This window comes from Saccoglossus kowalevskii, chromosome 13, assembly GCF_978046115.1.
Source record: "Saccoglossus kowalevskii chromosome 13, keSacKowa6.1, whole genome shotgun sequence".
In the NCBI taxonomy this organism is placed as follows: domain Eukaryota; kingdom Metazoa; phylum Hemichordata; class Enteropneusta; family Harrimaniidae; genus Saccoglossus; species Saccoglossus kowalevskii.
The window spans coordinates 8,834,555-8,848,994 of NC_140653.1; the positions used below are offsets into that span (position 1 = coordinate 8,834,555).

The 14,440-nt window shown below is 38.3% G+C and overlaps 1 protein-coding gene across 1 annotated transcript in view; it reads right to left on the reverse strand.

Moving 5' to 3' along the window:
* Nucleotides 1-914: 914 nt before the first annotated feature.
* The window catches only part of LOC100369124 (poly(A) RNA polymerase GLD2-like), a 29,977-nt gene continuing 16,451 nt past the window's right edge, over nt 915-14,440 (reverse strand). The window contains exons 8-14 of the mRNA XM_002732680.4: nt 14,334-14,370; nt 14,155-14,194; nt 13,402-13,530; nt 13,093-13,139; nt 12,609-12,763; nt 6,020-6,123; nt 915-2,422 (exon numbers count right to left, since the gene is read on the reverse strand). Of these exons, the coding sequence (XP_002732726.1) occupies nt 2,286-2,422; nt 6,020-6,123; nt 12,609-12,763; nt 13,093-13,139; nt 13,402-13,530; nt 14,155-14,194; nt 14,334-14,370 (649 nt within the window). The 3' untranslated portion in view covers nt 915-2,285. The remainder of the gene's footprint in view (nt 2,423-6,019; nt 6,124-12,608; nt 12,764-13,092; nt 13,140-13,401; nt 13,531-14,154; nt 14,195-14,333; nt 14,371-14,440) is intronic.

Below are 14,440 nucleotides of genomic sequence, written 5' to 3' on the forward strand. Positions count from 1 at the left end.
TTCCAATTAGTTGTGGATGTTAACACTAAACTCAAAATTGTATTTATCTTCATCAGTAATATTAGAATCACATGTAATTTCATCTGTGGGTTTTAAATGATAAATATTTATAAAGGTGGCAACATCCCTGGATAATTGAATAATGAGTACTAGACCCAGTACCCTGTTTAATACTGCAGAACAACTGAATATTTAATATGTATTTGCACACAATGGGAAATTAGGCTTATTTGACTTTAAACCTGAATCAAGTAGTTCCTGGTGAAAATATGCACAATTTGAATAGAGAATATTTTAACTCGTACCTGAGGCATGGTTGTAATGGCCATAAAATTAACAATGTTTTAGCATTTTGATGCTGCAGGGACTGATTTGTCAAGGAAGCAATATATGTTATTGTTAAATTTCTATATTGACTGGGATTTCACTATAAACACATGTACTATAATATAAAATAATACAAGTGAAAGCCCCATACCATATTTTTTTGAATAATTTTGGCCAATTTGTCCTAATTTTAAATAATGTTAGAAAAATTAAACTAACATTTTGGCAGAACAAAAATTGCAACGTACACAACACAGAAATGATGGCAATATTCCGGTACACTTTTTGTTTTACCAAATGAGCAGTAATACAACCCATACAAGACAGATATTTTAGTGGAAAAAATCATTAATGCCTGTAGTCATATCAGTTTTCACAGCAGTGTACAATTTTAAAAACAACCATAGTTAATGCCAGACAAGTCATGTGGTGATAGTACTGGCTGTGATGTGGATTTATAAAGATTTGTTGATACAAATTACTGTGATTTAATTAAAGGGAGAGTCCAGGCAAATCTTTAATTATTTCCCACAATTCCCATATTCATACCATCAATATTTCACAGAATAATCCCAAAGACACAAACATAATGTATACTTATAATTTTTTTATTCATATATACAAATTTCAAACAAAACAAAAAGACATCAAAAGCAAATAAAAACAAATGAATGACTGTTTTAAATAAAATCTTTTTTTTCTATCTTGTGTATTTTTGTACAGATATCTAAAATTCCACTGTATTTCCTGTCTTTGTCTGTGCAATAATGAAGATGCACTAACAGTTATTATTATATTTAATTTGATCAGTGATAATGTACCAGAAACTGATTTCCATGTGTATAGTGCACATTGACTTTAAAATAAAGCACCATGAACTACCATGTGGCCAGAAAGTGGCTTTCAAATAGAGCATTATGAAATACCGGTAGTACCAGGGTATGTTGGCAGAAAGTAAATTTCATATGAAACAGTATGAACTAGCATGTGGGCAGAGCTGACTTTCATGTGAAGCACTATAAACTACCGGTACCGTGTGAACAGAAACTGTCCTTGCTAGATCCATGAACAACCTTGTGGGCATAAACTGACTTTTATGTGGAGTGTCTTTAAACTACCACTGCCATGTGCCTTTAATAATGTGGTCATAATCTTCTATCTTATGTGCTATTAAATACTGAAAATACACAATACTGAATTGCAGGATGACCTTCAAATAAGATTATGATATAAATTAGATAACAAACAGTGGTGAGTAATTACAAATTTAAAGCCTGAATAAATATGTATAACTGAAATAACCTGTTATTAAAAGCAAAAAAAATAGTTAAAAAAATGTCAAACATAAATATTGCCATCTCCCACTGCAATGTGTTTTACATACAAAAAGAATGTACACTATACTTAATTTGAAAGCCTTAATTCTAATGTAGGCTACATGGAGCCCACTGATGGACAAGGTGCACAGAGCCCAGTGATGGACAGGATGGAGCCCACTGATAAACAGGATGGAGCCCAGTGATGGACAGGATGGAGCCCACTGATGGACAGAATGGAGCCCACTGATGGACAGGTACATGCCGGCCAGTGATGGACAGGGTGCATGGAGTCCAGTGATGGGCAGGTGGAGTCCAGTGATGGGCAGGGTACTCGGAACGCATTGATTGACAGGGTCCTCAAAGCTCGCTGACACAACATACTGACAGGGTAGTTGGTAATCATGGTTTTTTTGAGAAATATACATGTCTTATTATGCCAGAGATTGTGATTTCCAACCTATGTTAAAACCAATGTTCACACACTTTAAACAATATAATTGTGACTCCACAAATAATCCAAAATGATGACTGCAGAGCAGAATACTAAGTAAGACCTGTACAGCATATTATCATCGGTGCATCTGCACACTTACAGTACCACACTGTCACTTTTATTATGTTTTTATATACACTATAATGCTAGCAGATCTGGAATATGTCTGATGTACTTGTTGCTTTTTTTATCTTCTTAAAAGTATTGGAGAATGCTTGGATTATCTCGAGATATTTGGATTCCAGGTGAACAGGTCTGGCTGTGTTATTGCTGTCAAATGGTTCTGCAAAAAATAATCGTTAAAACCATAATAAGCCATGAGTGTATTTTGATGTTGATAATTTCTATATATTTATTAATCTATGTGATTTGTTCTTATTTAATGAGTAATTTCGTTATGTGTTTATAGATGTTATACATAATTATTTTGCTCCAGTTTGAATAGTATGTATACACTGATTGGTTGACCTCCGTCTGTGTAGAAAACTTTAATGTTCCATTCCCTTTTTGACTCCCATGTGCGAAGCACAAAATGGGAGTCTTTGCAGTTAGTGTGTCTGTATGTGTGTATGTGTGTATGTGTGTGTGTGTGTATGTGTGTATGTGTGTCCGACTGTTCCACTGCTATCTCAAGAACCATACATCGGTTTTTGATGAAACTTGGTGCATAGATGCTCTGGGCCAATGCGCAGATTTGATTAGGTTTTGGTAAAAATCCATGCTCGTTAATTACCTAATTTGCATGATAATTAGCTAATTTTTAGCTGTTCTATGACTGTTCCACTGATATCTAAAGAACCACTCATTGGATTTTGATGAAACTTGGTACATAGATGCTCTGAACTAATGCTAGGTTTTGATTAGTTTTTGGTAATAATCCGTGGATACTAATTACCTAATTTGCATAATGATTAGTCAATTTTCGGTTTTTCCACTGATATCTCAAGTACTAATCATCACATTTCAAATGAAACTTGGTACATAGATGTCATACGACACTGCACAGACCTGATAGTTTTTATGGTAATATCAGTACATATTAATTACCTAATTTGCATAATTAATTAATTTTCAGCATTTGATATAAGTAGTTAGCATTACATTTCAATGAAACTTGGTACTTACATACTCAAGGACTATGCAGAGATTGATTGTTTTCGATAAATATTTGTGCATATTAATCACCTAATTTGCATAATTAGTTAATTTTCAGCTTTTCCATGGGTATCTCAAGTACTAATCATCGCATTTCAATGAAACTTGGTACATAGATCCTTTAGGACTATGCAGAGACCTGATTAGTTTTAGGGTAAATAATTGTGCATATTAATTACCTAATTTGCATAATTAATTTTCAGCTTTTCTACTGATATCTAAAGTGCTAATCATTTACATTTCAATGAATCTAGAATTATGCAGACCCAATTAGTTTCCGGTAAATATTTGTGCATATTAATCACCTAATTTGCATAATTAACCAACTTTCACACTGATATCTCAGGTACTATACATCACATATCAATGAATGTACATGGATGCTGTAGGACAATAGACAGACCTGAATAATTGTGGGTTACAATCTGTACATATTAATTACCTAATTTGCATAATTAACCAATTTTAAGCTTTCACACTGATATCTAAAGTACCGTAAAAACTCCAAAATTTCGACCGGTTTTAAATAATTGGCGTTAGAAATGTGACATGTTTTTAGAGTCGTGGCCGAGTTGTAACTCAAAATCTAAACAAAGTCATCAATCAGTGAGTATTATGACAAGCAAAACAAAACATCAAGACGCGCAGAAGAGGTCAGCACAAAACTAATAGGTCAAAAGACAAAGCTGTCTCGCACTACCTAGGAAAACTTGCGAATGTTCGAAGTACAGGTACCCATTGGACAAAAGATACATGGAAGTTTAGCAAACTATCTCCCCGACCCAGTGCAATGTATCCGGTTAGAATCAAAGCTCACGTGTCCCTTATTTGAGGGACCAAATTCTGCCGTAAATTCGCCCTTGGATTAAAAAATAAAATGGGATTTAAGAAAATAAAATGGGACTTTTAAGGTGTATTTTGGCGTCATTTTTCGGACATTTCAATCAATCCTGCCGGCTAAAATAGAGTCTAAGTTTTACCGTAGTCATTGATGTCTGTCTATTCAAGAGTACACGTGTATGATTTTTATCGTGACTAGCGTGAGCGGGTAAGCTTCCTTTCGAGAATGAGCTGTTATCACTGTGAACAATGTTAAATTATTCTTCAGATGACCAGTTTATTTTTTAAAAACAACTAATTTTTTTATTTAAAAAAAAATCATGCCGTTTTCGCATCAAAATCCAAGCCAAAATATCGTACTACAACATCAATCTCTTCGCATTGCGTTCAATAACATTAACATATTTAAATAAGCTATGGTAATTTGAACACGTTGGCATCATCCAGCTTTTTGATTGGTTAATTAGCGATTTGACCTATTTGACCTAAGAGAACATGGCGGATATCCTACAGCATCAAACGTTTATACGAGACCGGAATCATTCGCTTACGATGAAACTTAGTTGACTTTTATTTGTATTTCATAACCATTCAACAAATTTATTTTGTGTACATTATTATAATCACTACTGAGTACAGTAATAATCAACAATTCAGAAACGCAGCATGCCGAGATTTTTGTGTTCGTTTTTATTTGAAACTTCGTTTATTTAGAATATATTTTCGTTACCAATAAAATAAAAATCTCTCAGTCAATCAGAAACCCGGATTCATGCCTTCGAGGAAGGTCCCGTTTGAACGCTCACATCGGTTTTTTTTTTCGTTTGGGGGAAAACTAAAACTGGTCGCAATTTTCGAATAAGAATGAGTCGGCAATTTTTAGTGGAGTCGAAAATTTGGAGGTAAATAAAACACCGAAACCCGGCAAATAAATAGCCAATCGAATTTTTAGAGGGGTCGAAATTTTGGAGTTTTCACGGTACTAATTATTCCATTTCAATGAAACTTAGTACAAAGATGCTCTAGGACAATGTACAAACCTAATTAGTTTGGGGTAAAAATCTGTTCATATTAATTCCCTAATAAGCATAATAATTCATAATTTTTTGGTTCTAATCACATTTCAATTAAACTTGGAGACATAGATTTTCTGTTACATTGCGCAGACCTCATTAGTTTTACACTCAAATCTGGTCATATTAATTTTCTGATTTGCATAATTAGTTTTCAGCTAAGTAATTTCGAATTATATTTAATGTGTCTCCAATACTCTCGGCACATGGGAGTTCTTTCTAAGCTTTCTTTGATTTAAAGTTTAAAGGTAGTTCTGTTCTTGTTCAGTCCATGCTAAACTGTATAGGTCAGTTAATTCATCTGTTTATGCAAACGTTTATGTTTTATGTGTAAAAACAATGCACAATGTTACACAAGACAAATCAAATTGATGTGCCATCACATATAGTGACATTTTCTGTAACATTAGGTGTGTACAAAATTTAATTATTTATTGCCAAATGTGCTTGTGAAAGTTGATGGGTAACAAAGTATGTACAGAGGTGAAGTAAGTTTCCATATCATTGGTCATTGAACCTGTGCAAGTTTTCTATGGCAATTTTTTTTCACTGCAAGTGAAATCACATAATCACGTGACATCCTCCAAGAATCGACAAGCAAAGTGAGTGTTGTCTTTCAGCTCACGCTTAATTCACAGGACAAAAATAAATTAAAACCCAACCTGAATAACTTGATTGGTAGCAGCTCAAAATGAACTACTGTAAAATCAGTATTAGAAGCCACGGTACAATGCAACAGAGGGGATGTGGCTTCTAATAAAGATTTTACAGTACTAGTAACTATATAACCCTTTGGTTCAAATTATGCTTACCTTCAATACATATGTATTTCCAATTGTATAGATCATGTACAGATGTTAAAGACTGCTTTGGATAAGTTATACCAAGTCTAATAGAGATCACCTGCTGTGCAAATCTGAATAGTGGACAAATAATTTGATTAGATCTTGTAATATTTCATAATTAATGTTACAAACACTAATATTTTACTATCACACTTTCAATACTTGCACTACTGGGTATCAATGACTTTACTATAGGTATAACAAAACGTAGCATTATTACAGGTTGAAGGGTACAGGTAAATGAATAAAACTATAAATATCACAGGAAACCTGGTTTATCAAAATTCAAATTTGCTTTCTAAGACGGTCAAATCTGTATGTAATGTAAACAGTTTCATTTTTATTGCTAGAAACATTTTCGTGATTCTAGGATTGTTTAGCATTCATGAAGGCAAAATTTTGTAAAAGTCATTAAGACTCCATGTTGTAGGATCCCAGAGAAATTTTCACTGTCTCACAAACTTTTAAAACTAGCGCCGAAGGCGCATATTAGTTTTTATGTTTATATAAGAGATTGCATACTTACCTTTGGTTAATGAAATTTTAATTTCATAAACAAATGGGATAATTGCCAATTATCATATATACTGGTTAAATAAAATCGAAATAACAGTGGATAGCTCCCGTAGGGGGCGTCCTTCCCCTGTCATCTGATTTGCATACTTCCAGATCTTTTTGACCATGATATTGATTCGTAGCTATTTATCTGGGGTGGTTTTGGGTGGGAAGGTAAGTATGCAATCTCTTATATAAACATAAAAACTAATATGCGCCTTCGGCGCTAGTTTTAAAAGTTTATTACAAAGTATTGCATACTAACCCCTTTGGTTAATGAAATTTTAATTTCATAAACAAATGGGACAGATTACCAGAGAATATCTCTTGGCAGATAAATACTACCCCACCTGATTATGGAATTGAAAAAATTCCATCCCCCTAACTGTATAACTCCCGCTAACTGAATAATTCTTGCAGTTGCGGGAAGTTACATGCCCTATTGTTTCGTTACAACTTGGCCTGTCACTAGGTAGCCTAACGAGTGTAGGCCCTGTGACTCGGCCGCTAGGTCTTTCAGGTAATAAGAGAGAAAAGTGTTGCTAGTTTTCCAGGACCCGGCTGCTAGCACCTGGGCTAAAGAAGCTCCGCTAGCAAATGCCAGTGTATTACCTATGCCTCTTAAGTCATGCATCTTGGCAGTGACTTTGCCTGCCTCTGTGCTCAAATACTTATCACTATAAGCGTGGTAAACTGTCTCTTTTACCCATCTCGCTAACGTGAATTTCGACGCCGCTGAGCTTTGTTTACCTTTTTGGTAACAAACGAACATCGACCTTTGACCCCTTCTGACCCCGGAAGTACGTTTCTTATAATAAGCTAGCGCACGTACCGGACAAAGAATTCTGACTTGTTTTTCATTGGAAATATTGCTCAGTGCCGGGATAACGATCGGAGTCGCCGTCTCGTGCAGTTTCTGATTTTTTCCTCTGAATTTTACTGATGTCATTAAAATCGCTTTATCGGGATAAAACACCGTAAAATTGTCTTCAAATGACAGAGCGTGTATTTCGCTAACTCGCCTCCCTGAAGCGAGTGCTAGCAGAAAAACAGTCTTTTTCGTCCAGTCCTGTAGTGACGCCAATTCCTTCGGTTCGTATGGGAATTGTCGTAGCGCTTCAAGGACTACTGACAAGCTCCATGCAGGTGCGTTGTACCTCTCAATGGGGCCCGCCTGTGTAATAAAGCCCTTGAACAGATCGGAGATTGTCGGGTCATCCAAAATGTTTTTGCCTAGGCTTAGTTTGAGTACAGAGTTGATCGCCGATTTATAGTTTTCTACTGTCCCCGGTTTCAACTTTTTTTCGTTGATCAAATAAGAAAAAAACTCCGCTACTTGGGGCAAAGAGGGATAGAGTGGATGTATATCCCCTGCAAGACACCAATTACGAAATTTTCCCCAGTGGTATTGATACAATCCATTTGAGGAATCCCTAAGCCCGGCCGTCGTTGTTTGCGACACTTGGCTTGAAAACCCTTGCGCAATTTTAAATTGCTGGATAGTTTCCACACGTGAAGTTGGTACAGCTCCGGGTTGGTTGGTGTATAACCGCCGGGTTGTGTCAACGTGATTTCTTGTGGCAGGCTTCTCGGATGGTCCGTTAGCAGAGACAGCAGTAACGGAAACCAAGTCTGAGACGGCCAGTTCGGTGCCACTAGAATCATGTGCGAGTTCTCCGATTGTTCCAGTTTTTGTAACGTTCGGTGGATCAATGGAAATGGTGGGAATGCGTAACTGAACATTCCGCCCCACTCCATCTGAAGTGCGTCCCACGTCAGTGACTGTTTGTCCGTATAACGCGTCACAAAAACGGGACGTTTTTTGTTTTCCGGTGTTGCAAACAGATCTACCTGGGGTTCCCCCCACATGTCGAACACTAGGTTTACTGCCGTCCGTGACAGCTCCCATTCTGTGTCGTCGTAGGGTTTCCCCCGGGATAGCGAGTCCGCTACACCGTTTTGGACCCCCGGTATATGTTTGCACATCAGCTCGACTTTGTTTTGTGCACACCACTTTAGCACTGCTACAGCATGGTCGTTTAACGACTGTGATTTCGTTCCCCCTTCCTTGTTGAGGTAAGCTACTACAGTCTGATTGTCGGATCTTATTAACACGGCCCGGTTTTTTACCGCTTTTTTGAAGGATTGCATGGAGAACTGCACCGCTAGCATTTCCAGTCGGTTTATGTGAAATTTCCTTTGTTTTTCGTTCCACTGACCGTGTGCAATCCCGTCCATGCAGTGCCCTCCCCAGCCCGTCATGGATGCGTCCGTCACCAACGTTACTGTCGGTTTCGCCTTGTCCATGGGAATCCCCGCCGTGAGGTTCTTGAGGTTGCCCCACCACGGAAGTGATTCCAGAAAGGCCGGTGTGAACAGTACCGGTTTTTCGTATTTTATCCCGTCCTTTGATAGTCGCATTTTTAACTGTGCGTCTAACACTAGGCGTTGGATCGGTCTGGACTGTAGTGCCGCTCTCGGTACTAAGCCCCTCATCGAAGTTAACATCCCCACTAGTCGCATTACCTGGCGTAGTGTGGCTTGTTTTTGTTTTAGAAATGATTGTATCATTTTTTGTACATTGTCGATTCTGTACTGGGCTGGTCGGATCATTTTCTGCGTCGGTATTAATTCTGATTTTTCCATATTTATCAGAAAACCTAGCTTTAGCAGTAGACTGACAGTCCGCTCGGTTGATTGACAAATCAGGTTCCGATTTCGACTTTTTATCAGCCAGTCGTCTAAGTAGGGGTTGACGTCTGCTGCGTTCTTGTGCAGTAACGCCACCACTGTGCGTAGAACTTTTGTAAACAGAAGTGGGGCTGACGTCAGGCCGAAAGGTAGGACGGTGTACTGATACGTTACACCGTTCACCACGAATCGTAACAAGCGCCTGCTTTCTGTGTGTATTGGTATGTGCAGGTAAGCGTCGGTCAAGTCGAGGGACGTCATCCAGTCCCCTTTTTGAATTGACGCTCTCACTAGTGCCGGAGTTAACATTTTGAACGTTTCTTTCTTCACAATTTTGTTCAACTCCTTTAAATCCAGCACCAGCCTGTACCCACCGTTGGATTTCTTGACGGGAAATAACCTCGAGATGAAAGAATTTTTCGGGTTTTGTACCCGCTGAATTACCTTTTTTTTTTTTTTTTGAGTAGTATTTCCACGCTTTCTTTCAGTATTGTTGACTGAGTAGAGCCCGGTTTCCCCGAAATACATGTTCTTTTTTCGCATTTCGGTTCTTTTATCAACGGTATTCGATACCCGTGTGTTATTATCGATATCACATACGGATCGTTTATCGTTTCTTTCCACCGGGGAATACATTTCTGCAGACGCAGTGCCACCGGCGTCGAGGGACTCACCAACCCTCGGTTGCTTGTGGCGGTATACATTGACATCGCCGATTTCTCCATTTCCCCCTGGAGTGAATGCGGCATTATATCCCCGTTTAACGTCCTTCCCCCCCTTTTTTTCCAACCTGGAGGGGAGTAGGGACTCTGCCTTACGGGTTTCTGTTTTTTCACCGGTCGATGCGTCATTCTCCCTAGGTCCACGCATTCGGCCGGTTGTTTGTTTATACGATCGCCCACCGACCTGAGGTGCGGCCGACCGTGTTTTTGTTGTGCACAATTGAGTTCCCGCCATCCTGGGCACTGAACAAAATCGCTTAATGCACGATGTTTTGCACGACTTGGTTCCCACCGACCTGGGCACTGAACCGAATCGTTTAATGCAAGTGGTATATGTGTAAGGGGATCTGTGGTTTGATTTGTTTGACAAAAATACTCGAAGACTTGAGTAATATTTGACATGTTTAATCGCACCTTGTTTTGATACATTACCATATTTGCTGACGTATAGTCAGGAAGACTTTTTAGTGTTACCAGTCTGTTTCGAGAATTGTTTATTCTGTCGCTGCTGGTCTCCACTTTTTCCTTTTGCCTGATTCGGGTTTGCCTTTGCGTTTCCCTTGGGCTGACCCGTAGTAGCTTGGCTAACTGGCTTCGCCTTAGTCGCGATGCTCTGCTTGTTATTAGCGGCTTGCTTGGCTTTAAAGGCGCCTTCGATCATCACACGGTTAACTTTTGCCGCTGCTTTCTCATCCAACTTAGAATTCACAGCGCTGAGTTTTCCGTCGAATAATTTGGTCCCTCTGAAATCGATCGTCTCCAATTCGTTCTTGATTTCATCGTTGGCGGCTGTCTTTAGCATAGTGGACCAAACTGCTGCACGGCGAGAGTGTTGAATAGTCGCTCGTAACTGGAGATGACTCTGTATTATGTCAGCGTCGACGACGTTAGTAGCGACCAACAGCGGCTCTAATGTGCTAAACAGTTCATCCTTGGTGATGTTGCCTGTTTTGAATTTCGCCAACTGAATTTGTGTAGTAGTAGTGAAAAATTCTCTATGGCTTAATGCAAGAGAAGTGTCCCAAACGTTGTTTTCCAATCTACATAGCGTTGACTGGGACAGGCAATACGGGATGTAAACTTGTGGTTTGCAGAGTGGATGTTTCGTTATACTTCCTTCGGCGGCCATTTCCCGGACGCATGGCTCCAGTTCTGGTGGTTGTACGCCGGGAGGTCGTTCGTGCAGGCTGGCGTCGGTACCGAGCGGTGTTTTCCACTCATCAGCGGGCGGTATAACTTTTTGGTAGCGTCTGCTCCAATCGTCCCGGTTAGTCCCCAAGAAGTCGTCCTTGGTGGCTGTAGCGGTTTTCTCGGTAACTTCACGATCCCATTTGCCTCCTCCGATCACGCGTTGTGTTATAGCAGCGCCCTGTGTCAGTCGGGGAGACCATGGTAGCATTGCTGAAGTCGCAAAAGTGTCCTTTTTCGGCAGTGTAGACAAACCGATCGAGAAACGTGGGGCGTCCGCCATCGGTGGAATCGGTAGAGGTAAGATTTTCTTGACCATAACCGCACCTTTCGTGATAGCATCGGAGCGGATTTTGAATTCGGGGTCCTCCTTGTCGGTACCACTCGCTGTTGTGGTTTTCGACGAGCCGGCCTCTCCCGCATTGCTTGTAGCATCTTCAGTAGAAAAAATCACGCCTGCCTCAGCCAGTGCGTCTTCAACATTTTCTCGCACCACTGTTGTGTAGGATTTTTTCTTTTCCACCTGGAGAGCGCTGACACTCCATAGTTGATGTGCCCATTACATTTTCTGCCACATGAAATGCAAATACGGTGATCATCGTAAGTGAGCATCGATATATGGCACTCTTCACACTTTCGTTCGAAAGTGTTTGAATCCGAAGTGCTGGGATGAACGGTGTTCAACTCTCCGGTATCCATATTTTCCGCCATCTTGAAACTGAAGGCGGGCTTTTGAGTTTCGTTACTAAAACTACAATTTTTTACTCAAGGTGACTAAGTACGAAGTTTTTGATGTCCACAAGAGCTTCCTGACACACTAATAGTTCGGTGGCTGTGTTGATGGGTGGTAACAATGTATTTCCACCGCAAAAACAATGATATTTTGGCAAGCCCAAATTTCAACCGTGAATCAATCTCGTGGTTAAAAATGGAAATATGCAAATCAGATGACAGGGGAAGGACGCCCCCTACGGGAGCTATCCACTGTTATTTCGATTTTATTTAACCAGTATATATGATAATTGGCAATTATCCCATTTGTTTATGAAATTAAAATGTCATTAACCAAAGGGGTTAGTATGCAATACTCTGTAATAAACTTTGTAAAAATATGTCTATTTTAACAAATTTAAGGTTTGCAAGTTAGGAAAACAGCCTAATCTCACTTGGCACTTTAGCTGAACTGAATTTATCAAAATCAGACATCAAAACAAATTCACTGTAATTAACTCTTTAAAATTTGTCACTGTTTCCTGAATGAATTCTATATTTAAAAAAAAATAATTTCAAGGCTTGTTGGTCCAAAAATTTACAAATAAATCATAGAAAAATACACTCACAAAATGTTTGACTAACATTTTGGTGAGAGAAATGATGGTGTTTAAAATACAAAGACTTACTTATAAACATTCACATAGTAATAGAAAAATCCTCTTAGAAGTCCTGCCAGGCTCTGTGTGTTCTGAGATCGATACCTCAAATGATCAGGTAAATCTGTTTCCAGAGAATTTTGAGGAAATAAATTTTTGACATCTGAATCACTTCTGAAATAATACTGAGGGAGAATAAGAGAAAACATTGCATTGTTAAAATATTGTTACTGTTACCATGCCACTTTTAATCACAAAAACACTAACGCACAACATGTATAATGAGAACCAGTTTTTCTGGAATATCTAGGAACTGGTTGCATACACATTTTAGGATTAATTGTATGACCAATATGGCCCCCAGTCAGCCATATTTGATGAAACCCCTAAAAATACGTATGTCAATGACCACTCGATACCTGAGAAACGTGACTTTTTCCACCATGTTTTTTTCCCCTCAAAATCGTCAAAAAATATTTTCAAAAGACGCTCTGGGTATAAAATGTTTACTTACTGGATGCAACTGTTGCAAAGCAGGCAGAACTGCAGGATTACATCCAACTAGAAGAAACAATAAAATATGGTTATTATTTTATATTAGGGCTAAAAATAAAAATCTTTTCCATTTCAAAGACACTTCAAGATGCTTGTTTTGCTTGTTGTAAGTACAAGTATCTTGAATCATAATAAAAACAATTTGTAGCTTTCAGTGTCACATGATACTTCGTCTGGATAAGTCATCAACACTGCCATTGTGCTCATCCTCATTCACAGCTAGTTATAAAAACAAAAACAGTGACAGTTGCTACTATGTCTCACTAACCTTGTAAATAATGTAAAACCATGAGAGCTAGAGTATAACTAGACAGAGTGGACTGACTTGCATCATTTATATTGTTTGCGCTAGCCCATTGTTTTATCGTTAACATTAATGGTGCAACTCTCCAGTCACCTGAATAAATAAATAATAAATGTCAGTAAATATGTGCCATATCAGTATATTCAAACCTCAAAATTTGCAATCAGGAAGAAAATATTATATCTATCAAATTGCCAACCGGTGTGCGAATGTCTGATAACAAATGCCGCTTACTGATCGGCACTGGCTTGTGATCTGCTGTGAAGACATTGCCCATTACGATGGTTGTTTTATTAACTGGGACACAAGCATGTATATTTAATAACTACATGTACATCAGCGAACAATGTGGCTATTTTATCTCCGAGTGTGAACGACTGGTCACATGCACAAAATGTCAACCATTCATTCCCAAATTATTACTAGTAGTATAAGATATTTAATAATAAAGTTTTCACAGGATTACTGAATAGTATGCATTCAAGGCACAGGGTTATGATACTGCCCTTTTGTGAATGTTGCAGTTTTCTCACAATAACCTTTTAATAGTATGTAATATAGGACAAAAGAGGGATCAACAAATGAAATGATTTAGAAGGGTGACACATCAACAGCTGCCAGGACACATCAACCATTTTATATATACAATGTATATATACGGGTAGACATGTAGGCCTATAGATGCATGACAATTGAATTTAGTCTACATGTACTTACACTTAGAGTAGGCTTGAAGGAGATGTGTATTTCTTATACCCTGTGAATCAGAGAAAAAGGAAAATTAAATTTAATACAGCAAATGGTTCTTTATATGGTACCACATTAGACTTCACACGTGGGATGGGCCTTCACAAATTTTTAATTTTATAGAAATATAATTATATATAGTTACTCACCGTAGCATTATTAATATTAATATCACAATCAAAACCACTGAAAAAAATATATAACAAAAGTCAATTTGAATCCAGAGTAAAACTACAAAATAAATATTAATCAGTTT